The sequence below is a fragment of the Melospiza melodia genome, chromosome 23 (assembly GCF_035770615.1).
Source record: "Melospiza melodia melodia isolate bMelMel2 chromosome 23, bMelMel2.pri, whole genome shotgun sequence".
Lineage (NCBI taxonomy): Eukaryota > Metazoa > Chordata > Aves > Passeriformes > Passerellidae > Melospiza > Melospiza melodia.
The window spans coordinates 12,355,901-12,382,206 of NC_086216.1; the positions used below are offsets into that span (position 1 = coordinate 12,355,901).

The 26,306-nt window shown below is 45.7% G+C and overlaps 1 protein-coding gene across 1 annotated transcript; it reads left to right on the forward strand.

The window, feature by feature from the left end:
- Positions 1-1,938: 1,938 nt before the first annotated feature.
- Positions 1,939-26,163, forward strand: LOC134428434 (uncharacterized). Its single transcript, XM_063175153.1, has 42 exons — positions 1,939-1,956; positions 6,913-6,966; positions 7,394-7,534; positions 7,734-7,844; positions 8,020-8,158; positions 8,971-9,071; positions 9,590-9,703; positions 9,913-10,023; positions 10,520-10,658; positions 11,071-11,159; positions 11,314-11,445; positions 11,663-11,773; positions 12,270-12,408; positions 12,821-12,909; positions 13,064-13,195; positions 13,413-13,523; positions 14,020-14,158; positions 14,569-14,657; positions 14,813-14,944; positions 15,162-15,272; positions 15,598-15,736; positions 16,155-16,243; positions 16,399-16,530; positions 16,748-16,858; positions 17,184-17,322; positions 17,728-17,816; positions 18,204-18,350; positions 18,570-18,680; positions 19,181-19,319; positions 19,740-19,828; positions 19,946-20,122; positions 20,340-20,450; positions 20,952-21,090; positions 21,503-21,591; positions 21,747-21,878; positions 22,096-22,206; positions 22,703-22,841; positions 23,376-23,470; positions 23,896-24,039; positions 24,260-24,370; positions 25,371-25,509; positions 26,075-26,163. Exons 1-42 carry the CDS (start codon positions 1,939-1,941, stop codon positions 26,161-26,163), a joined length of 4,863 nt encoding a protein of 1,620 aa, XP_063031223.1.
- The last annotated feature ends 143 nt before the right edge of the window (positions 26,164-26,306 follow it).

Sequence of the window (26,306 nt, forward strand, 5' to 3'; positions counted from 1 at the left end):
AGAAAAGGTAAAGAGTGAAGCAACACCTCTAAAAATCAACATAATTCTGCACGCTCCCATTTGCACTCAGGTGGGCAGGCCATGCTCTAGATAAAGGCAGTGTGACATAGCCTAGAAAACTGTGGCTCAAGGACAGAATTAATCACATTCCATAGTTAAAAGAAAACCCTCAAGATCCAGCTTCAAGGATGAAACCAGAAATAATTTCATCAGTTTTACTCTTGCTAGACAGCAAGGAGCAGAAAAAACACATGAAAATGTGTAGACACAGAACGAAACTAGAATTTTCTTACCCTTGGGAGGTTTCTGCACAGTGGGACAAGAATTTACCGTAGAAAAAGAATGCCTTGAGCAGAGCTTTGAAAAGGACACAGAGACAAACCTGTACTGAAAGAAATCAGGGGCTTTTATGCAGAGACCCATAGAGTACCTGCCCTTTTCCCTGGTACTGCTGTCACTAGTTACATAAGCTGTGCTTAACAGCAAGTACCTGAGCTGTGCATTTGCTACACAAACTGCTCCAGCACTCAGAAGATGTGGAGGATGTGGAGGGTCGGGGTTCCAAGGGTGATGCATTTCTGTAATGGCCAAGTTGGCTTGAATTGGTGGAAGCTGGGGACAAAACTGCTTTCCAACTCATGGCTAATTACACTGGAGGGAGGAGGATTGTACAGCTTGGTTTGTCTTGCGGAGGGCTCAATTTATGGAATTTCCAGAGGCTAAAAGAGCACTTTCTTACAAAACATACATAACATAGGAAATAAGAATTTGATGTGTATTTGGTATATTGGAAGCTAAGGACATAACCTGTCTCCATTTGGCATCCACAAATCAGTCTGATTAGAAGACCTATAAATCTTCCCCCTTGGTAGTTTATCACTTTCATTCACTGTGTTTGACACCTGGAGTGAAGTATGAAGTGGATGTGAAACATGAAAAGCTGAGTGCTCTGCTCACAGTGCTGGCAGACTGCTGCACCTCCTGGGCACTCACAGAGCTCCAGCAAGGCACTGGGCAGGAGCACAGGGACAGAGCGTGGCCCAGAGCAGCACAAGTGACAGCTGGGCCACCCCTTCCCAAACCAAGTAAGATCCCCTGGCTTTTCCAGGAACAGCTGCAATAATGATCCTTGGCAATGGATGGCGGAGGAGAAGAGTGTTCAGAGACTCAGATCAGAGAGACACTGAGTCCCCATCAGGCCAGTCTGGCACTGCAGAGGAAGCTTTAGTGTGCAAACCCACCCTGAGCTGCAGCCAAGGGCACAATCAGCACAGGGGGACGGGCAGAACTGCTGTCAAATATAAACAACTGGGGAGTTGGGAAGTGAGCTCTGCTCGAAGTGCTGCTTCCAGAACCTGGAAAAGGCACAGCAAAAAAGCAAATCCAAATTACCACAGGCTCCTGGGCCATGGCTCTCTATATCAAATTCAGAAAAAAATTAAAATCTACTTCCTCAATAACAGGGGATATAAAATGCCCCATGTCACTGCTCCTCCCTCACACATGATTTGCTACCTCTAGTTTCAGGTCCCTTTCTCAAATCAGCCCTTAGTCCATGATCAGGTGCTACTCTCCTGAAGAGGCTCTGTAAGATTAAAGCCATGTCTGACAAGAAGAAATCAGATCCTGAATGAGCTCAGAAAGGAAGGGCAGCAAAAGAACTCAGCAATTCCTATGATTTAGAACCAACCTTGTGATCTCTAAGGAATCACGTAACATTTTTAACACAGCAAGATTACCACCCCCTTGCTTTGAATGGTGCTTTTGGTCAGAGGCACAACTTCAGGCTGAGTCCTTTGACACACTGGCACAAAGCATCACTGCAAGTTTACTGGGAATCTCTGCTCTGCTTCTGATGATCATTGTTGTTCCTTTACAGGTGGCTGCTCAATACACTGAGCTTACCATGAGCACTTTTCTCTCACCTCCCTGTACGCCATGAATTCAATCAGGCAGGTATCAAAGCCTCCTCTTATCAGAGCACTTCCCCAGGAAACTCGTCATGCTTCTGTGAACACAGGGCACCTGCCAATAAGGCAAACCCTTATTTTCAGATTTAACTTTGGGATATTATGCATAAAAAACAAGAGTACACATCAATTAGCAGCAGAGCTGGCCGGGCCTGCCATCCAAATGAAGTTCCCTGTAAGTACACCTATCATTTCCCATAAAAGGGAAGGAAGTTGAGATGCTGGAGTGTGTCCAGAGAACGGCAACAGGGCTGACAGAGGGTCTGGAACACAAGCCCTGTGTGGAGGGACCTGGGGGTGTTTAGCCTGGAGAAGAGGAGGCTCCAGGGAGATCTTACCACCCCCTACAACTCCCTGAAAGGAGAATGCAGCCAGGTGGGGTTGATCTCTACTCCCAGGTAACTTGCAATAGGACAAGAGGCCTCAGCACCAGGGGAAATGTAGGCTGGACATTAGGAGGAATTTCCTCACAGAAAGCAGGATGGGCATAGGAATGGGTGCCCAGGTAGGTGGTGGAGTCAATGTCCCTGGAAGGGTTTAAGAAAAGACCAGATGTGGCACTCAGTGCCACGGTCTGGTTGACAAGGAGGTGTCAGGTCATTGGTTGGATTCGATGGCCTCAAAGGTCTTTTCCAACCTGGTTGATTCTTTGATTCTGTAAAACTTCAACAGATTTCAGAGGAGATGCTTTAAAACATGCTCCTTCAGCCTTGTAACTCCTCCTGGTACACTGTGTGCTGCATTAGCTTTTCAGCAGCAAATTCCTTCACCTGCCCTCAGCAGCAGAACACACCATACACGTGGCATTACTGGAGGAGGCAATTTACCCTTTACCAAAGTCTCTTGTCGGCCTCCATGACACATTTGCCTAAACAATATAATGGAAAGGACCAATATTTTTCTTTCCCCATGACTATTTGCACTGCAGGAAGCCTTTCTTCTAACCAGTGCCTCTCTCTAGCAACGCACTTCCCTTTCCCCATATATTGTTTGCAACAAAAAGGAGTTTTTGTTTAACAGGGCTATGTTGCAACCAAGGTTTTCTCAAAGAACACTTGCATCATTGCTACAACCAGCAAGAGGCTTTGGCTTGGCAAACCCTTTCCTACACCACCTCCAGGAGACAAGGTAGGATGGTTGAAAGTGGGGCAAAAGATTGTCAGTGAAACGCACTTGTTCCTACACACAGGAGCAGGAGAAAAGGCTCCAAGAACCGAAGAAACTTTCTCAGCAGGGCAGAGTCGCTCTAAAAGTTCCTTCAAAAGCTGCATTCCCAGGAATAACCCCTTCCCCCATAACAAAGAAGTGTGTACATGTTCTGAATTCCTGTGCTGGTTTTCCTAAATGCTGTTTTCTGGCTTTGTTTCTTTGATGCTCAGGGACCTGGGCCTACCAATTGTCAGCCAGAGAGAATCACTTCATTACCTCCAGGAACAGACTCCAAAGATTGAGCCCATGGAAAATACAAGGCCAGCTCCTGGTGAGTCTGCTACTGGAGTTCCAAAATAAACAAGTGCTTGCTGTATACATTTAGAATGATGCAGTTCTGTTCTTAAGTGACTTTTCCTGGTAAATTTCCAACACAAAGTTGGAAAAATTTCCACTACAATGTTCTCTTATTTTCTCAGTTTAATCAGCTTTTCCTTTTTTTTTCAGGATCAAAGTTCTTATCAGCCTCAAACTTCTTAGAGCAAGATAATTCACACTTGAAAGTTAAGATAAATTAACTGCCTATTACTTTGCTATATCTTCTACATTAACCATTTAAAATCAGGTGAACTAAAGTCTGTTTTTATAGAGATCAGCATAACTATGGTGTTTTTATTTTAACATCTTACCAACATACCAACAAATTGCAATAGTTTATTTCAGAAATAAGCATTGTCATGCCATTAAGTAGAGAATTTAAATTGATTTAGGTTTTGACTGATCAAGAAAAGAACAAGACTGAAAAAGAGATTTCTAAATATGGACATGACAGCAATGACTCCAGTGAGGCTCAGGAGACATCAGCACTGTAACTCACAAAATGTCTATTTAACTACACAGGTCTAGAAATATTAGGAGTGTAGAAGATTGGAGTCGCTTACTCGAGCCAGAAAAGATCTCTCTCAACAAGGCGTGAGGCCTGAGCTTCATTTGAATTTAAATTGTGAGCACAACCCATAAGCAATCCACTCAGTGTAACAAAGTGTCAGGATTTTATCCAATCTTAAATCTGTTTTTCTGCTCATCCTACGGCAGACAGAATATAAAGTTAACACCTGAAAAACTGTGAACAAAAAATGCTCAAGAGTGACTTGAGTATAATTAAAATGCCACCACACAATCTAATACAGGTGTTTTAATTCCCTCATGGATTTTAAGACAAATTGGCGATTTTGAAAGAACCAGATTTCCGAGGGTTTTTTTTTTTTACGCAAAATAGATATTCTGATTGGACGCACCACCAGCAGGCCTAATACCTGTCTTGTGAGTAAAAATTACCTCAAGAATTGTACAATAACCAAGCTGCAACAACATAAATGTGCCAGCGAAGCTCTGCCGGGTCCGCTGAGGCGCCGTCGCCTCTGAGGGGCTTTCCCGCACTTTTTCCTCGCACCCATGCTCGTCTCCTCCCCCCACCACCTAATTACCTCAAGAATTGTAAATTAACCAAGCTACAACAACATAAATGTGCCAGCGCCGCTCTTGTGAGTAAAATTTACCTTAAGAATTGTAAAATAACCAAGCTGCAAGGACATAAACGTGCCAGCGACACTCTGCTGGGTCCGCTGAGGCGTCGCCGCCTCTGAGTGCCTTTCCCGCCCTTTTTCCGCTCCCCTCATGGCCCGACGCTGCCTCAGCCCCACTCCCTCTGGCCCTCTTAAGCTGTCCCACACTGCAGCAAAAGCATGAAGGTTTGTTCCTTGAGCAAAGGGTGAACTCCGTGCGGGCAGCATAGGGGTTTTCTCGGTGTTTCTCGTCAGGCAGCAGCAAGGGAGGGAAAGCACAGTTCGCCTCTCATAAATCCACACCGGCGTTGCTGCTTATAAAGCAGCCTGTCGTATGCAATGCCCGTTTGGTGTAGCTGCACTTGCCAAAAATACTGCTTCGGGCTTGCTGATTCACATAGTGAAACTGAGACAAGCAAAATGAGATCTAAATGCTGTGGCACACGCAACAGCATTTAGACCTCATTTTTATGCATAATCTCCCACACCTAACCGTATTGCCTTTTAAAACTGGCTTGCAGCTGAGTAGTTTCAGTGCCATAGAGCCGGGATGCTCACAGAATGAAACTGAAAACTTGGTATTGGGCTATGAGGATGGCTTCAAGGAGAAGCCATGGCAGGAACAGCTGAGGGTATGTGGTGGAGGAGGCTGAGGGGAGATGGAGCTCTTTAACATCCTCCAAGGAGCTATGGAGAAGGAGCTCTCCCATCTCTCCTGTCTGTAATGAGTGACATGACCCAAGGGAATGGCTGGAGCTGGGTCAGGGGAGGTTTAGGTTGGATATTAGAAAAATATTCTTCACCCAGAGGGTGCTTGGGAGCTGGAACAGGCTCCCAGAAAAGTTGTGACAGGACCAAGCCAGATGGAGATCAAGGAGTGTTGTCATTGCATTGCAAAAGTCCCATACCTCCTCAGTGATTTCTCATGGGCAGTTCCTCACAGCACTGACTCCTTCTTCTGCACAGCCAACAACCTGCAGCTCTCTTCACAACACAAGCAACAATCCCCAGCTCCCTCCTTACCCAGCTAACCCCCTCTTTTATAGCACTCATCCTCATTGGACACAGTGTGGCCTGTTAAGGGCAGGCCTGCTCCTAATCTCTGGTAATTAGTACAGCTGCAACTCCTCAGCAGTGAGATTACCTTCTGCACTATCTTTATTTTGTCACATTCTATTCCCCCACAAAGGAGTGTTTGGACAATATTACCAGGTGGGACTGCTGGGGACTGTTCTTGTTCAGGCCCAGGAGCTGGACCTGATGATTCTTGTGGGTCCTCTGTGATTCTGGTAAAACAGTTTTCAGTGGCCATGTTGTACTTGGGGCACGTGTTTGTGTGGGTTCTATGGTTACAAAGAACATAAAGTGCAATTTGGAAAGTGCAAAGGCTTTTATTTATTCAGACTAAGTGAAAGCGGGTTTTTTTGTTTGCTTAAAGCCAAGGCTATCTCTGATTGTAAGTTTGATGTAAAGTTTCAGAAGTAATTAGTACATGTCAGAAAGTTACTGCAAAGCATATTTAATATTTTACTAGAAATGGAGGTTTATCTGATAATTATCAGGTCGAAATTTGCAGAAGTATAATCCCCGTGTTTATCAAGTAGTTACAGCAGGAAATAATTTTCAGTGAAATGCAGCAGGGATACAAATCACAAAATAATTTTATTGCCACATTCACTCCTTCCACACCTAATTCTGAAAACATATAAAAGGTGGAGGGTTCACATTGTTCTTCCTACTTGCAGCAGCATCAGCTTTGCAGTCAGGATGCATCTCTCTGTAAGTATGCATGCTTTTCTTCCTTATGAACTGAAACTTTGATTCAAACCCATTCCTTTATCTCTCAGAAGGGCTTATTGTCAATGCTTTTGCACCACTGGAGCACTGCACTGGGGCATCAAGCCCTTCCCTGTAATGCCAGAGCAGAAGAAATGGAAAAGCTTTCTCCTCACTCTTGTGAAATACCTGTGTGTGCCTGCACAGCTCTGAGAAACAACTTGAGGTTCAGCTCTTGAAAGAGCAAGTGTTGAATGTGTCTACTTTGAGCAGCCTGGGGTAAAGCAAGGGTGCCTCCCTCTGGGGGCACTGATGCAATCCCAGGTTGAAAGCAAAAAAAGGATCCAAGGAGGACCCTTGAACATCAGATTAGGAAAAGGGAAGGAGGACTCTCATGACCAGACTTGTCAGCCAGAGCTGCAGTTACATTTTGTATTTGTTTTTGATTTCAGATTTGGACTGCAGTCCTTCTAGGACTCGTCCTGACTCCAGCCCTTGCTGATTATGTGAGTACAAATGAACAATTCCACAATGCTGCTCTTTCTATGTTCCCTGCTTCATGAGATATCCTTTTTCTTTCACCACCCCTTTGGAGGAAACAAATTGAAATCTTCTCTGACAGATGAAACTCTGACACTCTCTATGTGGTAGAACTTATTCTAGTCTAGCAAAGATTTTTGTTAAAATTTTAGGAGATCACTGACTAGCTTGAAAATCTAAACATGTCTCATTTTTTAATTGAGTCTCAGCAAATAATTGAAAATCAACATCCTTGGGGTAGAAACCGAGGTCCCCTTCACTAGTGGCCAATCACAGTTTGTGATGGCACTTAGCAGAGAGCAGCCCTTCCAATGTAGCAGGGATTTTTCTAACACTGTGGGGACATCACTGCCTCCCTTCAGACTAAACATCTTCTTCCCCTTGGCTTTTCAGTCTCAGCAGGCGGGCAATAACTGCCAGGTCTCTGTTGGTGGTGTTTTCCAAAATCTGACTCTCAGCAGTCTGACACGTGTGGTGGTTATTGAACAAAGGAGCAACCAGTTCTCATGGAAAACCGTCTGGAACTACAACACGGTGAGTGGCAGGGAGGAGGCTTGTTCACAAAGCATGTGAGGAGACTGGCTCCTGGTAGAGCTGGCCCAGGAATGGGGATTGTTTCCTTATTCTGTACATCTGGAGCCCATGATCTGGGGCAGCAACCCTTGGCATTTGTTCCTGTTTTCCCAAGACTTAAAAAACTGAATTGCAAGTGATTAATAACTTTTTCTTACAGGGTATCATTGCAACCAAATTGGTGCAACAGAACACCTGCTACATTTCTGTCATGAACAGAAATGAGATGCCCAGCTTTGAGAATCTGGCCCACATGGCTTCACAGAATGGGGTAAGATTCAAAATATCTTACTGTAGTTGATATTCATTTTTTGTCTGAGACTATTTTACAAACCTTCTTAACCAATGGGTAAATAATAAGACATTTTATTGCTGAGACTTTTGGTAATATTTTGCAGTTACATTATTCTGTATTATCTTGCTGAATGTTGGTATTTGCTGTTTAGAACCAGATGGGTCTTGGAAGACCTAGCAAGAAGATCACCTTTGTCACCAATGGACTGGTAACAAACCTCAGCTCCTATGGAATAGAAATCTCAGCTATGTGCAGTGGACTCACCACATACATGGCTACTGAAGTTCACAGTGAGTGCAAGCATGGCAATTCTGAGTGTTACTGACCTGGCCTTTTTGTCTCCTGGGGCATGACTAAGGCACAGATGCTGCTCCTCCACTTTGGGCCAGACAGAAACCAAGGGCTTCAGCAGTTGCACAAAGGGTTTGGCATGTTGGCAGATCAAGACTGGAACAGGGTGGGGTCACAACCTCCATAAATGTTCCAAACTAAACCCTTACAGCTCCTCTCCAGCAAGCTTAATGGGGTATAAATTGGGCCTGGTGTTTTGACTCACTCTGCACTGCCCTGAAACACCCAGACAAGAAAAAGGGTTGTCCTAAGAACTGCTGTCCTTCATAACAAAGCTTGCTGAGTTGACCCAGGCAGCCACCAAAGCCTTGTGCTAAACCAAGTGGTTTCCTCCCCTGTAAGTTTTCCCCTGGGGCAACGATCCCATTCCCCAGGGTTAATGAACTACACATGGTAGGATTCTTCCAGAATGTCACACCCATGTGACTGGGCCCATGGATTGGCAGCAACCTCACCATGCAATGCCCAGCCTTTGGGACTCAGAACAAAGTGCAATAGAGCCCCAATTTCTGCATAGGAAATCCCTAAGGGTGTTCAAGAACAGGTCTTAGTGAGCATCCCTGGCTGAGCCACAGAGCCAGTGCTATTTAGGCACTCCAATCTGTCCCTCATACAGATCAAACATTCCCAGAACAGTAATTCTTCAGAACCTGGCTGGCTCTGAGCAACACTACCATCCTCCTGTAGAAGGTCAGTCAATGTCTTCAGCTTCAGCTCAGGGGTTTTGTCTTTTCTTTTCCAGGTGTGCAAGGATCCCAGGTCAATCTGGGATCATGCATTACCCTGGATGTTCTGAGAATTGTGGAGCTGGATTACTGCGGTGGCAATGGCAACTGGAATGGCAATATCCCGGTGAGAAAACCTTAACCCTTTCCTTTTCATGTGTGAAATGCTGGAGTTTCCAGAGCTGCTGCCCAAAGCCAGCCCTGTTGTCCTTCTTGCCTGGAATCTCCTCTTTTGAGAGGTTTCTTTTTGAGGGTGCAGATGGTGAAAGAGAGCCATGGGCCAGCAGAGATTTCCATCCAAGACCTTTGAGAAAGGATTTACTATAGCCAGTGCTCTTGCACACATCAACATTTAAAGCTACCTGATGACAGCTGTCAGATGCAGCAATGAATCACTGAATCCATGAAAAGAATTTTTAGGGCCTCTGCCCACTGCCAAAGCTTGATTCTGGGTCCTGTGGAAAAAATTGAGGCTTCCCAGGGGAAGAACTTGTTCCATTTAAGCAGGGATTTTTCAGAAGTTTTGGGGACATCAGTATCTCTGTTCAAAGTTGAAATGTCTTCTTTCCCTTGGCTTTTCAGTCTCAGCAGATTCCAGGTGGCATCTTCAACAACACTCAGGGCAACATCTTCAATCACACTCAGGTCATCATTGGTGGCAACTCCCAAATTGTGACCATCAACAGGCAATGGCGTGTGGCAATCATTGAGCAAAGGAGCTTCACTGGGTCCTGGAAAACCGTCTGGAACTACAACACGGTGAGTGGCATGGGTGACTTGTTCACAAAACACTGACTGCAGGTAGAGCTGACCCATGGGACAGCGCTTGTTTCCTTATTCGAACCACTTTGAGTGCAAAATTTTGGGTAAGAAATTCCAGCAATCATTCCTCTTTTAACAAAGGGGTTTTTTTCAATCCCAAGGCTTGAAAGAAGGAAATGAGAGTGCTCCATAATTTTATTTTACAGGGCATCATTGCAACCAAAGTCACTCAGCAGAATGCCTGCTACATTTCCATCATGAACAGAAATGAGATGCCCAGCTTCAATAATCTGGTGCACCTGGCAGAAGAGAGCAAGGTAAGGTTCCAAAGGAGAAGCAGAGTCCTGCCCCTGGAGTTCACTGATCCATTTCTTCATGTGCTTTCACCTTCTGGACAGGATGAGTTGGTCACAAGTGGCTGGATTTTCTTTGTCTCAACAGTGTGTAGGTTTGGGAATTTTCCATAGGAATGCTTTGCAAGAAAGAAGAAAAGGGTTACACATTCCTTTTCGGATTTCAGATTTCCCTGAGAACATTGAGCTGTGGAGCTTGCTGAAAACACTTTCTCTGAGCAGCTCTATTAGGTCCTTAATTGTTTTGGCATGTCAGGACCTTAAAGACCTTTGCAGGCCTTTCAATACAAAATGTATTGGTCAGCTCAGAACTTTGCATGGCAGCTCCTCTGGGCCAGACTCCCTTTCCCTTTGGGATGTGAGAGAGCATCTCCCTATTCCTCAGACTTTCCCCTAGGGAATGTGCCCAGTTACAACCACATCCCAGAACTGATCCTGCTGAATTCTGCTTTTTGTTTAGAACCAGTTTGGTCTTGGAAGACCTACCAAGAAGATCACCTTTGTCACCAATGGATTGGTCAGCAACCTCAGGTCCTATGGATCAGATGTCTTCTCTATGTGCACTGGACTCACCACCTACATGACTTATGAAGTTCATGGTGAGTGCAAGCCAAGGAATTCTAACAGACCTAGCATTTGTTTCCCTTGGGGAATGACCAATGCACAATTGGTGTTCTCTCACCTTGAATCAGGCAGAAACCAGTGGTTTCAGCAATTGTACAAAGGGTTCACTATCTTAGCAAATCAGGACTGGAACACGGTGGGGTCACAGCCCCCAGAGAGGACCCAAAAGAAATCCTTACAGCTCCTTCCCTGGAAGCATAAGGCGGCTGTATTTTGGGGCGTAGATTGTTTCAGGTGACACTGGACTCCCCTGTATGCCCAGTCAATAAAAATATCTCCCTAAGAACTGTTGTACTTCACGTCAGAGCTGACTGACGATTTCAATGGGAGCCCAGGTCTCAGGCATCAGCTCATGGGGTTTTGTTTCTTCCTTTCTTGCTTTGCAAGGAGTCCAAGTCAATCTGGGATCATATTTTACCCTGGATGTCCTTGGAGTCGTGGATCTGAAATACTGCACAGGCAATGGCAATGGACAGGTGAGAAAACTTGACCCTTACATTTCTTGAACCAAATTGGGGGGGCTTCAGATGCTTTGGGGACATCACTGCCTTTCTTCAAAGGCTAAATATCTGCTTTCCCTTGGCTTTTCAGTCTCAGCAGATTCCTGGTGGCATCTTCAACAACACTCAGGGCAGCCAAACACATGTCGTCATCATTGGTGGCCAGTCCCAAATTGTGACCATCAACAGGCAATGGCGTGTGGCAATCATTGAACAAACGAGCTTCAGTGGGTCCTGGAAAACCATCTGGAACTACAACACGGTGAGTGGCATGGGCGACTTGTTCAAAAAACAAATGAGGAGACTGGCAGCAGGTAGAGCTGTCCCAGTGATGAGGCTTATTTCCTTATTCTGACCGTATCGAGTGCAAAATTTTGGGTAGGAACTCTTGGCCTGCTCTTCTGTTCTAACAAAAGGTATTCTCCAATATCAGGACATGAAAAAATGAAATCCAAGTACTCAATGATTTCATTTCACAGGGCGTCATTGCAACCAAAGTCACTCAGCAGAACGCCTGCTACATTTCCATCATGAACAGAAATGAGATGCCCAGCTTCAATAATCTGGCCCGCCTGGCAGAAGAGAGCAAGGTAAGGTTCCAAAGGAGAAGCAGAGTCCTGCCCCTGGAGTTCACTGATCCATTTCTTCATGTGCTTTCACCTTCTGGACAGGATGAGTTGGTCACAAGTGGCTGGATTTTCTTTGTCTCAACAGTGTGTAGGTTTGGGAATTTTCCATAGGAATGCTTTACAAGAAAGAAGAAAAGGGTTACACATTCCTTTTCTGATTTCAGATTTCCCTGAGAACATTGAGCTGTGGAGCTTGCTGAAAACACTTTCTCTGAGCAGCTCTGTGAGGTCCTTAATTCTTTTGGCATGTCAGGACCTTAAAGACCTTTGCAGGCCTTTCAATACAAAATGTATTGGTCAGCTCAGAACTTTGCATGGCAGCTGCTCTGGGCCAGACTCCCTTTCCCTCTGGGATGCAAGAGAGCATCTTCCTATTGCCCGGGCTTTCCCCTGGGGAATATGCCCAGCCACAACCACATCCCAGAACTGATCCTGCTGAATTCTGCTTTTTGTTTAGAACCAGTTTGGTCTTGGAAGACCTACCAAGAAGATCACCTTTGTCACCAATGGATTGGTCAGCAACCTCAGGTCTTATGGATCCGATGTCTTCTCTATGTGCAGTGGACTCACCACCTATATGACTTATGAAGTTCATGGTGAGTGCAAGCCAAGGAATTCTAACAGACCTGGCATTTGTTTCCCTTGGGGAATGACCAATGCACAATTGGTGTTCTCCCACCTTGTGTCAGGCAGAAACCATGGGCTTTAGCAATTGTACAAAAGCTTCAGGATCTTAGCAGATCAGGACGGGAACACGGTGGGGTCACAATCCCCATAAATGACCCAAAACAACCCTTTCAGCTCCTTCCCAGGAAGCTTAAGGAGGCTGAATTTTGGGGCGTAGATTGTTTTAGGTGACACTGGACCCCCCTGTATCCCCAGTCAATAAAATGTGTCTCCCTAAGAACTGTTGTACTTCATGTCAGAGCTGACTGATGATTTCAATGGGAGCCCACGTCTCAGGCATCAGCTCATGGCGTTTTGTTTCTTCATTTCTTGCTTTGCAAGGAGTCCAAGTCAATCTGGGATCCTGCATTACCCTGGATGTCCTTGGAGTCGTGGATCTGAAATACTGCACAGGCAATGGCAATGGACAGGTGAGAAAACCTGACCATTACATTTCTTGAATCAAACTGAGGGGGTTTCTGATGCTTTGGGGACATCACTGTCTTATTCCAAAGGCTAAATATCTGCTTTCCCTTGGCATTTCAGTCTCAGCAGATTCCTGGAGGCATCTTCAACAACACTCAGGGCAGCCAAACACATGTCGTCATCATTGGTGGCCAGACCCAAATTGTGACCATCAACAGGCAATGGCGTGTGGCAATCATTGAACAAACGAGTTTCAGTGGGTCCTGGAAAACCATCTGGAACTACAACACAGTGAGTGGCATGGGTGACTTGTTCAAAAAACAAATGAGGAGACTGGCAGCAGGTAGAGCTGTCCACGATATGAGGGTTGTTTCCTTATTCTGACCGTATCGAGTGCAAAATTTTGGGTAGGAACTCTTGGCATGCTCTTCTGTTCTAACAAAGGGTATTCTCCAATATCAGGACATGAAAAAATGAAATCCAAGTACTCAATGATTTCATTTCACAGGGCGTCATTGCAACTAAAGTCACTCAGCAGAATGCCTGCTACATTTCCATCATGAACAGAAATGAGATGCCCAGCTTCAATAATCTGGCCCGCCTGGCAGAAGAGAGCAAGGTAAGGTTCCAAAGGAGAAGCAGAGTCCTGCCCCTGGAGTTCATTGAGCCATTTCTTCATGTGCTTTCACCTTCTGGACAGGATGAGTTGGTCACAAGTGGCTGGATTTTCTTTGTCTGAACAGTATGTAGGTTTGGGAATTTTCCATAGGAATGCTTTACAAGAAAGAAGAAAATAGTTACACATTCCTTTTCTGATTTCAGATTTCCCTGAGAACATTGAGCTGTGGAGCTTGCTGAAAACATTTTCTCTGAGCAGCTCTGTGAGGTCCTTAATTCTTTTGGCATGTCAGGACCTTAAAGACCTTTGCAGGCCTTTCAATACAAAATGAATTGGTCAGCTCAGAACTTTGCATGGCAGCTGCTCTGGGCCAGACTCCCTTTCCCTTTGGGATGTGAGAGAGCATCTCCCTATTCCTCAGACTTTCCCCTGGGGAATGTGCCCAGCCACAACCACATCCCAGAACTGATCCTGCTGAATTCTGGTTTTTGTGTAGAACCAGTTTGGTCTTGGAAGACCTACCAAGAAGATCACCTTTGTCACCAATGGATTGGTCAGCAACCTCAGGTCCTATGGATCAGATGTCTTCTCTATGTGCAGTGGACTCACCACCTACATGACTTACGAAGTTCACGGTGAGTGCAAGCCAAGGAATTCTAACAGACCTGGCATTTGTTTCCCTTGGGGAATGACCAATGCACAATTGGTGTTCTCTCACCTTGAATCAGGCAGAAACCAGGGGTTTCAGCAATTGTACAAAGGGTTCAGTATCTTAGCAAATCAGGACTGGAACAGGGTGCGGTAACAGTCCCCATAGAGGACCCAAAAGAAATCCTTACAGCTCCTTCCCTGGAAGCATAAGGCGGCTGCATTTTGGGGCGTAGATTGTTTCAGGTGACACTGGACTCCCCTGTATGCCCAGTCAATAAAAATGTCTCCCTAAGAACTGTTGTACTTCGTGTCAGAGCTGACTGACGATTTCAATGGGAGCCCACGTCTCAGGCATCAGCTCATGGCGTTTTGTTTTTCTTTCTTGCTTCCCAAGGAGTCCAAGTCAGTCTGGGATCCTGCATTACCCTGGATGTCCTTGGAGTCGTGGATCTGAAATACTGCACAGGCAATGGCAATGGACAGGTGAGAAAACCTGACCCTTACCTTTTTTGAACCAAGTGGGAGGGAGCTTCAGATGCTTTGGGGACATCACTGCCTTTCTTCAAAGGCTAAATATCTGCTTTCCCTTGGCTTTTCAGTCTCAGCAGATTCCTGGTGGCATCTTCAACAACAGTCAGGGCAGCCAAACACATGTTGTCATCATTGGTGGCCAGACCCAAATTGTGACCATCAACAGGCAATGGCGTGTGGCAATCATTGAACAAACGAGCATCAGTGGGTCCTGGAAAACCATCTGGAACTACAACACGGTGAGTGGCATGGGTGACTTGTTCAAAAAACAAATGAGGAGACTGGCAGCAGGTAGAGCTGTCCCAGTGATGAGGCTTGTTTCCTTGTTCTGATCGTATCGAGTGCAAAATTTTGGGTAGGAACTCTTGGCCTGCTCTTCTGTTCTAACAAAACATTTTCTCCAATATCAGGACATGAAAAAATGAAATCCAAGTACTCAATGATTTTATTTTACAGGGCGTCATTGCAACTAAAGTCACTCAACAGAACGCCTGCTACATTTCCATCATGAACAGAAATGAGATGCCCAGCTTCAATAATCTGGTGCACCTGGCAGAAGAGAGCAAGGTAAGGTTCCAAAGGAGTAGCAGAGCTTTGACTTGGGAGTTCATTGATCCATTTCTTCATGGGCTTTCACCTTCTGGACAGGATGAGTTGGTCACAAGTGGCTGGATTTTCTTTGTCTGAACAGTATGTAGGTTTGGGAATTTTCCATAGGAATGCTTTGCAAGTAAGAAGAAAAGGGTTGCGCATTCTTTTTCTGATTTTGGATTTCTCTGAGAACATTGAGCTGTGGCGCTATCTCCTTATTCCTCAGCCTTTGCCCTGGGGAATGTGCCCAGCCACAACCACATCCCAGAACTGATCCTCTTGAATGCTGGTTTTTGTTTAGAACCAGTTTGGTCATGGAAGACCTACTAAGAAGATCACCTTTGTCACCAATGGATTGGTCAGCAACCTCAGGTCCTATGGATCAGATGTCTTCTCTATGTGCAGTGGACTCACCACCTACATGACTTATGAAGTTCACGGTGAGTGCAAGCCAAGGAATTCTAACAGACTTGGCATTTGTTTCCCTTGGGGAATGACCAATGCACAATTGGTGTTCTCCCACCTTGATTCAGGCAGAAACCAGTGGTTTCAGCAATTCTACAAAGGTTTCAGCATCTTAGCAAATCAGGACTGTAATAGGGTGCGGTAACAGTCCCCTGTAAATGACCCAAACCAAATCCTTGCAGTTCCTTTCCAGAATGTTAAAGGAGGCTTAATTTTGGGTGTAGAGTGTTTCAGGTGACACTGGGCTCCCCTGTAATGCTCAGGCAATAAAATGTGTCTCCCTAAGTGTGGTGAGCTGTCCTTCAGGTCAGAGCTGACTGATGATTTAAATGGCAGCCCAGGTCTGAGGCATCAGCTCATGGGGTTTTGTTTCTTCCTTTCTTGCTTTGCAAGGAGTCCAAGTCAATCTGGGATCATGCATTACCCTGGATGTCCTTGGAGTCGTGGATCTGAAATACTGCACAGGCAATGGCAATGGACAGGTGAGAAAACCTGACCCTTACATTTCTTGAACCAAGTGGGAGGGAGCTTCAGATGCTTTGGGGACATCACTGCCTTTCTTCAAAGGCTAAATATCTGCTTTCCCTTGGCTTTTCAGTCTCAGCAGATTCCTGGTGGCATCTTCAACAACACTCAGGGCAGCCAAACACATGTTGTCATCATTGGTGGCCAGACCCAAATTGTGACCATCAACAGGCAATGGCGTGTGGCAATCATTGAACAAACGAGCTTCAGTGGGTCCTGGAAAACCATCTGGAACTACAACACGGTGAGTGGCATGGGTGACTTGTTCAAAAAACAAATGAGGAGACTGGCAGCAGGTAGAGCTGTCCCAGTGATGAGGCTTGTTTCCTTGTTCTGATCGTATCGAGTGCAAAATTTTGGGTAGGAACTCTTGGCATGCTCTTCTGTTCTAACAAAACATTTTCTCCAATATCAGGACATGAAAAAATGAAATCCAAGTACTCAATGATTTTATTTTACAGGGCGTCGTTGCAACCAAAGTCACTCAGCAGAACGCCTGCTACATTTCCATCATGAACAGAAATGAGATGCCCAGCTTCAATAATCTGGTGCACCTGGCAGAAGAGAGCAAGGTAAGGTTCCAAAGGAGAAGCAGAGCTTTGACTTGGGAGTTCATTGATCCATTTCATCATGTGCTTTCACCTTCAGGACAGGATGACTTAGTCACAAGTGGCTGGATTTTCTTTGTCTGAACAGTATTTAGGTTTGGGAATTTTCCATAGGAATGCTTTGCAAGAAAGAAGAAAAGGGTTGCACATTCTTTTTCTGATTTTGGATTTCCCTGAGAACATTGAGCTGTGGAGCTATCTCCTTATTCTTCAGCCTTTGCCCTGGGGAATGTGCCCAGCCACAACCACATCCCAGCACTGATCCTGCTGAATTCTGGTTTTTGTTTAGAACCAGTTTGGTCATGGAAGACCTACTAAGAAGATCACCTTTGTCACCAATGGATTGGTCAGCAACCTCAGGTCCTATGGATCAGATGTCTTCTCTATGTGCACTGGACTCACCACCTACATGACTTATGAAGTTCACGGTGAGTGCAAGCCAAGGAATTCTAACAGACTTGGCATTTGTTTCCCTTGGGGAATAACCAATGCACAATTGGTGTTCTCCCATCTTGATTCAGGCAGAAACCAGGGGCTTCTGGAGTTGTACAAAAGCTTCAGGATCTTAGCAGATCAGGACGGGAACACGGTGGGGTCACAGCCCCCATAAATGATCCTCAGAGCTCCTTCCTAGAAAGCTTTAGAAGGTTTAATTTTGGGGCCAGAGTGTTTCAGCTGACACTGAGCTCCCCTGTAATGCCCAGTCAGTAAAAGTGTCACTCTAAATGTCACTAGCTGTCCTTCAGGTCAGAGCTGACTGACGATTTAAACAGCAGCCCTGGTCTCAGGCATTCGCTCATGGGGTTTTGTGTCTTCCTTTCTTGCTTTGCAAGGACACCAAGTCAATCTGGGAGCATGCATTACCCTCAATGTCCTGAGAGTCGTGGATCTGAAATACTGCACTGGAAATGGCAATGATCAGGTGAGAAAATCTGGCCTTCCCTAAACCAAATGGGAAGGGGAACCTGAGCTGCTGCCCAAAGCCAACACTTATGCCCTTCTTTCCTGGCATCTCCTCTTTTGAGATGTTCCTGCTCAAGGGTGCAGATGCTGAAACAAAAAATTCGGTCAGGACAGGACTCTATCTGGGAGTCTGAGCATGGATGAACTGTGGCCAATTCTCCTTAGACCCTCTGCCCAACACCACAGCCTTGATTCTGGGTCCTTTAGAAAAGACTGAGTGCAGGAATGGCACTTCCCAGGGGGCTGCACTTCTTCCACTGTAGCAGGGATTTTTCAGAAGCTTTGGTGATATCAGTGTCTCCGTTCAAAGGTAGAACATCTTCTCTCCCTTGGTTTTCAGTCTCAGCAGATTCCCGGTGGCGAGGGCAACTCACACCTCGTCATCTTTGGTGGCCAGTCCCAGATTGTGACCATCAACAGGCAATGGCGTGTGGCCATCATTGAGAAAAAGGCTGGCATTGGGTCCTGGAAAACCATCTGGAACTACAACACGGTGAGTGGCAGGGAGGGGATTTGTTCACAAAGCATATGAGGAGACTGGCTCCTGACAGAGCTGGCAGAGGGATGGGGATTGTTTCCTAATTCTGGCTGAGTTGAGTGCAAAATTTGTGGTAGGAACGCTTGGAAATTGTTTCTGTTTTAACAGAGGGTTTTCTCCAATTCCAATGAGTGAAAGACGGAAGTGCGATTTCTTAATATTTTCGTTTCCCAGGGCATCATTGTAACCAAAGTCACTCAGCAGAACGCCTGCTACATTTCCACCATGAACAGAAATGAGATGCCCCTCTTTGATAACCTGGCTCACCTGGCACAAGAGAGCAAGGTAAGGTTCCCAACGTGTAACAAAGTCCTGACCCTGGATTTAACTGGGAAATATCTCCATGTGATTGTATCTGCAGGAGAGGGCAAGATTTTCACATGTGGCAGTATTTTCTTCCTCTCAACAGTAGTGGGGCTTGGGAATTTTTCATAAGAATGCTTTGCTGAAAAAATAAAGGGGCTGCAATACTCTGTCCCCAAGTTCAACTTTGTCTGAGAATCTTCAGCTCTGCAGATTCCTGGGCAAAGCCATTCACTGAGAAGCCCATCAAGGCCTTTCATTCTCTTGGCATGCCAAGATCTCAAAGTTCTTCACAGACATTTCAGTACAAAACTGCATTGGTCATCTCAGAACTTGCTGTTGCAGCTGCTCTTGGCCAGACTCCCTTTCCTCCGGGGTGCAAGAGAGCATCTCCGTATTTCACAGCTTTCCCCTACCGGATATGCCTAGCAGGGACCAGTTCCCAGCTCTGATCTTGCTGAATGCTGGTATTTGATGTTTAGAACCAGTTTGGTCTTGGAAGACCTACCAAGAAGATCACCTTTGTCACCAATGGATTGGTCAGCAACCTCAGGTCCTATGGATCAGATGTCTTCTCTATGTGCAGTGGACTCACCACCTACATGACTTATGAAGTTCACGGTGAGTGCAAACAAAGTAATTCTGTCTCTAAGTGACCTAGCATTTGTTTCCCTTGGGGAATGACCAATGGATAGTTGCTGCTCTTCCACCTCAAAACCCACAGAAACCAATGGCTTGAGCAGTTGCACAAAGGGTTCAGCATCTTTGCAGATTAGGATTGGAACAGGATGAGGTCACCGCCCCTGATTAATGAACCAAACCATACCCTTACAGCTCCTTCCCAGGAAGCGTAACAAGGCTTAAATTTGGGCCCAGAGTATTTCAGGTGACACTGAGCTCCCCTGTAATGCCCAGTCAAGGAAAAGCATTGCCCTAAGAACTGCTGTCCTTCAGGTCAGAGCTGACTGATGATTTCAATGGCAGCCCAGGTCTCAGGCATCAGCTCATGGCGTTTTGTTTCTTCCTTTCTTGCTTTGCAAGGAGTCCAAGTCAATCTGGGATCCTGCATTACCCTTGATGTCCTGAGAGTCGTGGATCTGAAATACTGCACAGGAAATGGCAATGATCAGGTGAGAAAACCTGACCCTTACATTTCTTGAACCTAATAGGAGGGGACTTCAGATGCTCTGGGGAAAGAAACTGCCTTTCTTCAAAGGCTAAATATCTGCTTTCCCTTGGCTTTTTAGTCTCAGCAGATTCCTGGTGGCATCTTCAATAACACCCAAGGCAACATCTTCAACAACACTCAAGTCATCATTGGTGGCAACTCCCAAATTGTGACCATCAACAGGCAGTGGCGTGTGGCAATCATTGAGCAAAGGAGCTTCAGCGGGTCCTGGAAAACCATCTGGAACTACAACACGGTGAGTGGCAGGGAGGGGGCTCCTTCAAAAGTATCCAGGGGGTCTGGCTTCTGGTACAGCTGGCCCAGGGATGGTGATTCTTTCCTTATTTTGACCATTTTGAGCGCACAATTTCAAGTAGAAATTTCCTGCACACATTCTGGTTTTAAGAAAGGTTTTTTACAATCCTAAGGCTTGAAAGACTAAAGTGCATGTTCTCAATAACTTTATTTTCCAGGGCATCATTGTAACCAAAGTCACTCAGCAGAACGCCTGCTACATTTCCACCATGAACAGAAATGAGATGCCTCGCTTTGACAACCTGGCTCACCTGGCAGAATTGAGCAAGGTAAGGTTCCCAAGGAGTAGCCTAGTCCTGACCCTGGAGTTCATTGGCCCAATTCCTCGTGTGCTTTTTCCTTCTGGACAGGAGAATGTTGTCACAAGTGGCAGGATTTTCTTTCTCTCAACATTAGTGGGACTTGGGAATTTTTCAGAGAAATGCTTTGCTGAAACTTGAAAGTTTCTGCACCATTCCCTTCCTCATCTCCACTTCCTCTGACAATGTTGAGCTCTGCAGTTTGCTTGCCACAGCCTTTCTCTGAGGAGCCATTTATGGGCCTTGATTCTCCTGACATGCAAATTCTCAAAATTCTACACAGGCTATTCAGTACCAACCTGCATTGGTCAGCTCGGAACTTTGCATGTCTGCTGCTCTTGGCCACAATCCCTTTCCCTCTGTGGCACAAGAGAGCATCTCCCTATTCCTCAGACTTTCCCCTGGGGAATATGCCTAGCAGGGACCAGATCCCAGCTCTGATCTTGCTAAATGCTGGTATTTGATGTTTAGAACCAGTTTGGTCTTGGAAGACCTACCAAGAAGATCACCTTTGTCACCAATGGATTGGTCAGCAACCTCAGGTCCTATGGATCAGATGTCTTCTCTATGTGCACTGGACTCACCACCTACATGACTTACGAAGTTCATGGTGAGTGCAAGCCAAGGAATTCTAACAGACCTAGCATTTGTTTCCCTTGGGGAATGACCAATGCACAATTGGTGTTTTCCCACCTTGACTCAGGCAGAAACCAGGGGCTTCAGCAGTTGTACAAAAGCTTCAGCATCTTAGCAGATCAGGACTGGAACACGGTGGGGTCACAGCCCCCATAAATGACCCAAACCAAATCCTTGCAGTTCCTTCCCTGGAAGCTTAAGATGGGTGAATTTTGGCACCAGAGTGTTTAGCTGACACTGAGCTCCCCTGTAATTCCCAGTCAATAAAATATGTCTCCCTAAGAACCCCTGTCCTTCAGGTCAGAGCTATCTGATGATTTAAATGGCAGCCAAGGTCTCAGGCATTCACTCATGGGGTTTTGTTTCTTCCTTTCTTGCTTTGCAAGGAGTCCAAGTCAATCTGGGATCCTGCATTACCCTCGATGTCCTGAGAATCGTGGATCTGAAATACTGCACTGGCAATGGCAATGATCAGGTGAGAAAACCTGACCCTTACCTTTCTTGAACCTAATAGGAGGGGACTTCAGATGCTCTGGGGACATCACTGCCTTTCTTCAAAGGCTAAATATCTGCTTTCCCTTGGCTTTTCAGTCTCAGCAGATTCCTGGTGGCATCTTCAACAACACTCAGGGCAGCCAAACACATGTCGTTATCATTGGTGGCCAGTCCCAAATTGTGACCATCAACAGGCAATGGCGTGTGGCAATCATTGAACAAACGAGCATCAGTGGGTCCTGGAAAACCATCTGGAACTACAACACGGTGAGTGGCGGGGAGGGGGCTCCTTCAAAAGCATCCAAGGAGACTGGCTGCTGGTACAGCTGGCCCAGGGATGGCGATTGTTTCCTTATTTTGACCATTTTGAGTGCACAATTTCAAGTAAAAATTTCCTGCACACATTCTGGTTTTAAGAAAGGTTTTTTACAATCCTGAGGCTTGAAAGACTAAAGTGCATGTTCTCAATAACCTTATTTCACAGGGTGTCATTGTAACCAAAGTCACTCAGCAGAACGCCTGCTACATTTCCACCATGAACAGAAATGAGATGCCTCGCTTTGATAACCTGGCTCACCTGGCAGAAGAGAGCAAGGTAAGGTTCCCAAGGTGTAGCAGATACCTGACCCTGGAGTTCACTGCCCCATTTTTCATTTGCTTTTTCCTTCTGGACAGGAGAATGTTGTCACAAGTGGCAGGATTTTCTTTCTCTCAACACTAGTGGGATTTTTTCAGAGGAATGCTTTGCTGAAAGAAGAAGGGGGCTGCACCATTATCTTTCTCATCTCCACTTTTTCTGAGGATGAGGTTGAGCTCTGCAGCTTGCTGGGCCAAGGCTCTCCATGAGGAGCCCTTCAAGGGCCTTAATTCCCTTTGCATTCCAATATCTCCAAGTCCTTCAAAGACTATTCAGTACCAAACTGCATTGGTCAGCTCAGATCTTGGTGTTGCAGCTGCTGTTGGCCGGACTCCCTTTGCCTTTGGGGTGTGAGAGAGCATCTCCCTATTCCACAGCCTTTCCCCTGGGGAATATGCCTAGCAGAAAACAGCTCTGACACTTATCTGGCTAATTGCTGTAATTTCGTGTTTAGAATCATATTGGTTTCGGAAGACCTACCAAGAAGATCACCTTTGTTGCCAGTGCATTGGTGAACAACCTGAGGTCTTATGGATCAGATGTCTTCTCTATGTGCAGTGGACTCACCACCTACATGGCATATGAAGTTCATGGTGAGTGCAAGCAAAGGAATTTTCTCTCCTGAGGAATCACCAATGCACAATTGCTACATTTCCACCTCAAGTCAGACAGAAACCAGGGGCTTCAAAGGTTTCAACATCTTTGCAGATCAGGATTCGAACAGGGTGGTGTCACAGCCCCCATAAATTACCCAAACCAAACCCTACAGCTCCTTTCCAGTAATCTTAATGAGTCTGGGCCCATTGATTGGCAGCAGCCTCACCATGCAATGCCCTGCCTTTGGGACTTTCAGAACAAAGTGCAATAGAGCCCCAATTTCTGCACAGGAAATCCCTAAGGGTGTTCAAGAGCAGGTCTTGGTGAGCATCCCTGGCTGAGCCACAGAGACAGTGCTCTTTGGGGACTCCAAGAGAATCTGTCCCTCATATAACTTAAATATTGCCAGAACAGTAATTCTTCAGAACCTGGCTGGCTCTGAGCAACACTACCATCCTCCTGTAGAAGGTCAGTCAATGTCTTAGGCACCACCTCATGGGGTTTTGTCTTTTCTTTTCCAGGTGTGCAAGGACCCCAGGTGAATCTGGGATCATGCATTACCCTGGATGTTTTGCAAGTTGTGGACCTGCAGTACTGCAGTGGTAATTTCCATGGCAATGGACAGGTGAGAAAACCTTAGCCCTTCCCTTTCTTGAACCAATTTGGGGGGCTCAAAGCTGCTCAAAGCCAACCCTGATGCCCTTCTTGCCTGACATCTCCTCTTTTGAGAAGTTTCTGCTGAGGGGCCAATGCTGAAACAGAGCAATGGGTCAGCAGAGGTTTCTGTTCAGGAATGTAACCATGGATGGCCTCTGGCCAGTGCTCTTGCATGCATCAACCTCTAAAGGCACCAGACAGCAGCTGTCAGATGCAGCAACGATTCACAGAATGCTTAAAAAGAAATGCTTGCACCCTTGATTCTGGGTCCTTTGGAAAAGACTGAGGGCAGTGCCAGCACTTCCCAGGGGGCAGCAGGGATTTTCCAGAAGCTTTGGGGACATCACTGTCTCCCTTCAAAGGTGGAACATCTGCTTTCTTTTGGCTTTTCAGTCTCAGCAGATTCCAGGTCACAACTGCCATTTCTCTGGTTCCTGTGTTTTCCAAAACATGACCCTCAGCAGTCAAACCCATGAGGTGATTTTCCAGCAAAGGAGCGAGCAGTTCTCCTGGAAAACCATCTGGAACTACAACACGGTGAGTGGCAGGGAGGGGGCTCCTTCAAAAGCTCTGCTGGGAGCCTGGCTCTTGGCACAGCTGGCCCAAGGACAGGGCACGTTTCTGTATTGTCACCATCCTGAGTCCAGGATTAGGGGTGGAACCTCTCAGCATTTTTTACTCTTGTGAGTCAGAGTCTATCCCCTCTTTTTGGGTGGAAAACCAAACTGCAAGTGCTCAATCAATTTTATTTGCACAGGGCATCATTGCAACCAAACTGGTGCAAGAGAGAACGTGCTACATTTCCACCATGAACAGGAGTGAGATGCCCACCTTTGATGCTCTCGTCAGGTTTGCTGCAGACAACAAGGTAAGATTCAAAGTCAGCAGTTGCTTGGAACATTTTGCTGTATTTGAAATTCCTTTTTTTGCCTGAAGCACTGCTGTTTTCAAAACCCTCTTAACCAAATGGTAATTAAAAGCCATTTTACTGGTTATTTTCTGTGATATTTTTTCAGATACATCATTTGAAGGCTTTCAAAAATTACAACATTCTCATTTGGATGCCTTTAGTGCAGGTTAATTTTGAGTCCAAGTCTCAGATTAGTTAGGTTATTTTTACAATTATTCAAATAATTATTTCAACAGATATTTTATACTACCTTAGTAACCCAGACTTTAAATTCTTTGCTAAGTATGTTTCATAAATTCTCATTCTCAAAGGCTAGAAAAATATTTTTCTTCAGAAGATCTAATTGAGAGAGAAAAAAATATTTCAATTTTATAGAAAAAATCTTTTGGTAAGCTTTCAAACTTTTTGAAGAGGACTATACACCATGTTTAAGTTCAGCGATTCACATTGGCACAGACATTATACAAATTATCTCAGCATTCAGGAGATTCACCTTTGCTAAAAGCTGAAGATTCCCTTGAAATCTGAGAACTGAGTCTGTAAAAAAACCACATTTTCAATAGCAGGAAAAAAACACATTTTCACATTTCTGTAGGGCAGAAGGGAATCAGGATGAGACTTCTCCTGCCAGCCAACCTGAGAGGCGAGGGCAGGGACTGAGCAAATGCCTTGGAAGGAGCTCTGGCTCCACAGAGTGGCCACACTCCTCCTCACAGCGCTTTCCTTGTGCTGCCACTGCCCCTCAGGCTCCCTGCACCTTGGCTCCCTCAGAACCATCCACCTTTGGAGCTGCCCCAAGGCTTGCCAGTGGTCCCACAGTCTCCCAGGGACTGAAAGTTGTCCCTAAAATCAGTTGGGACTGAAATACCCAGCCCTGAGTCATCCTTCCAGAGCGAGGAACAGCCCTAGCAGGAACCAATCCTGGCACTGACCCTGCTGAATGCTGGTTTTTGTTTAGAACCAGGTTGGCCTGGGAAGACCTACCAGGAAGATCACCTTTGTCACCAATGGATTGGTCAGCAACCTCAACTCCTATGGAGCAGATGTCTTTGCTATGTGCAGTGGACTCACCACCTACATGGCTTATGAAGTTCACGGTGAGTGCAAGCCAAGGAATTCTAACAGACCTGGCATTTGTTTCCCTTGGGGAATGACCAATGCACAATTGCTGCTTTTCCACCTTGACACTGACACGAAGTAAGCAACGAACATGCATCCTTGTAGAAGAGCAGCTCTTGTTATGGAGATGTGTATGAAACTACTGAATCTGTGTCAGTTTCTTAATCACAGAGGTTCTTCTATTGAGGTCAAAGCCAATATTCTTTTGAAATATATTCAAGTAATTCTTTTACTCGGAGCAGTTAATCCTCAGGCACCATCCAAGTACTCTGAGCCTCTCTCCAAGCTGATGGTCTCCAACCCTCCTTTGGAAAACATTCTGCAGCTCAGGCTCCAGCTGCTGCATTCTGGCTTACCAATAGTTCCACGTCCTCAGTGCTTGCTTTGCTTTAAGGTTGCTTTGGCAGCTGAAAGGGCTCAATGGGATTGAAAAGGCAAGTGCAATGTGCCAGGTTTAAGGGCCGTCAGTGAATGCACAGAGCACTTAAAATCATCTTAGCCAGTGCCTCTTTTTTTAAAATATTTTTGATGTTGTTTGTCTAGGACCTCAACTGAACCAGGGATCATGTATCTCTCTTGATGTCCTCAAACTTGTGGATCTGAATTATTGTGGTGGAAATATCAAGGCCTGAAAACCTTATCTTTCTTCAATCAAGAACAGAGGATCTGAGCTGCTGCCCAAGGCAAACCCTGATGCAATTCTTCCCTCACATCTCCTTTGAGAGATGGCCTGGGGATTTAGATGCTGACACACATCAACTGGTGACCACAACTT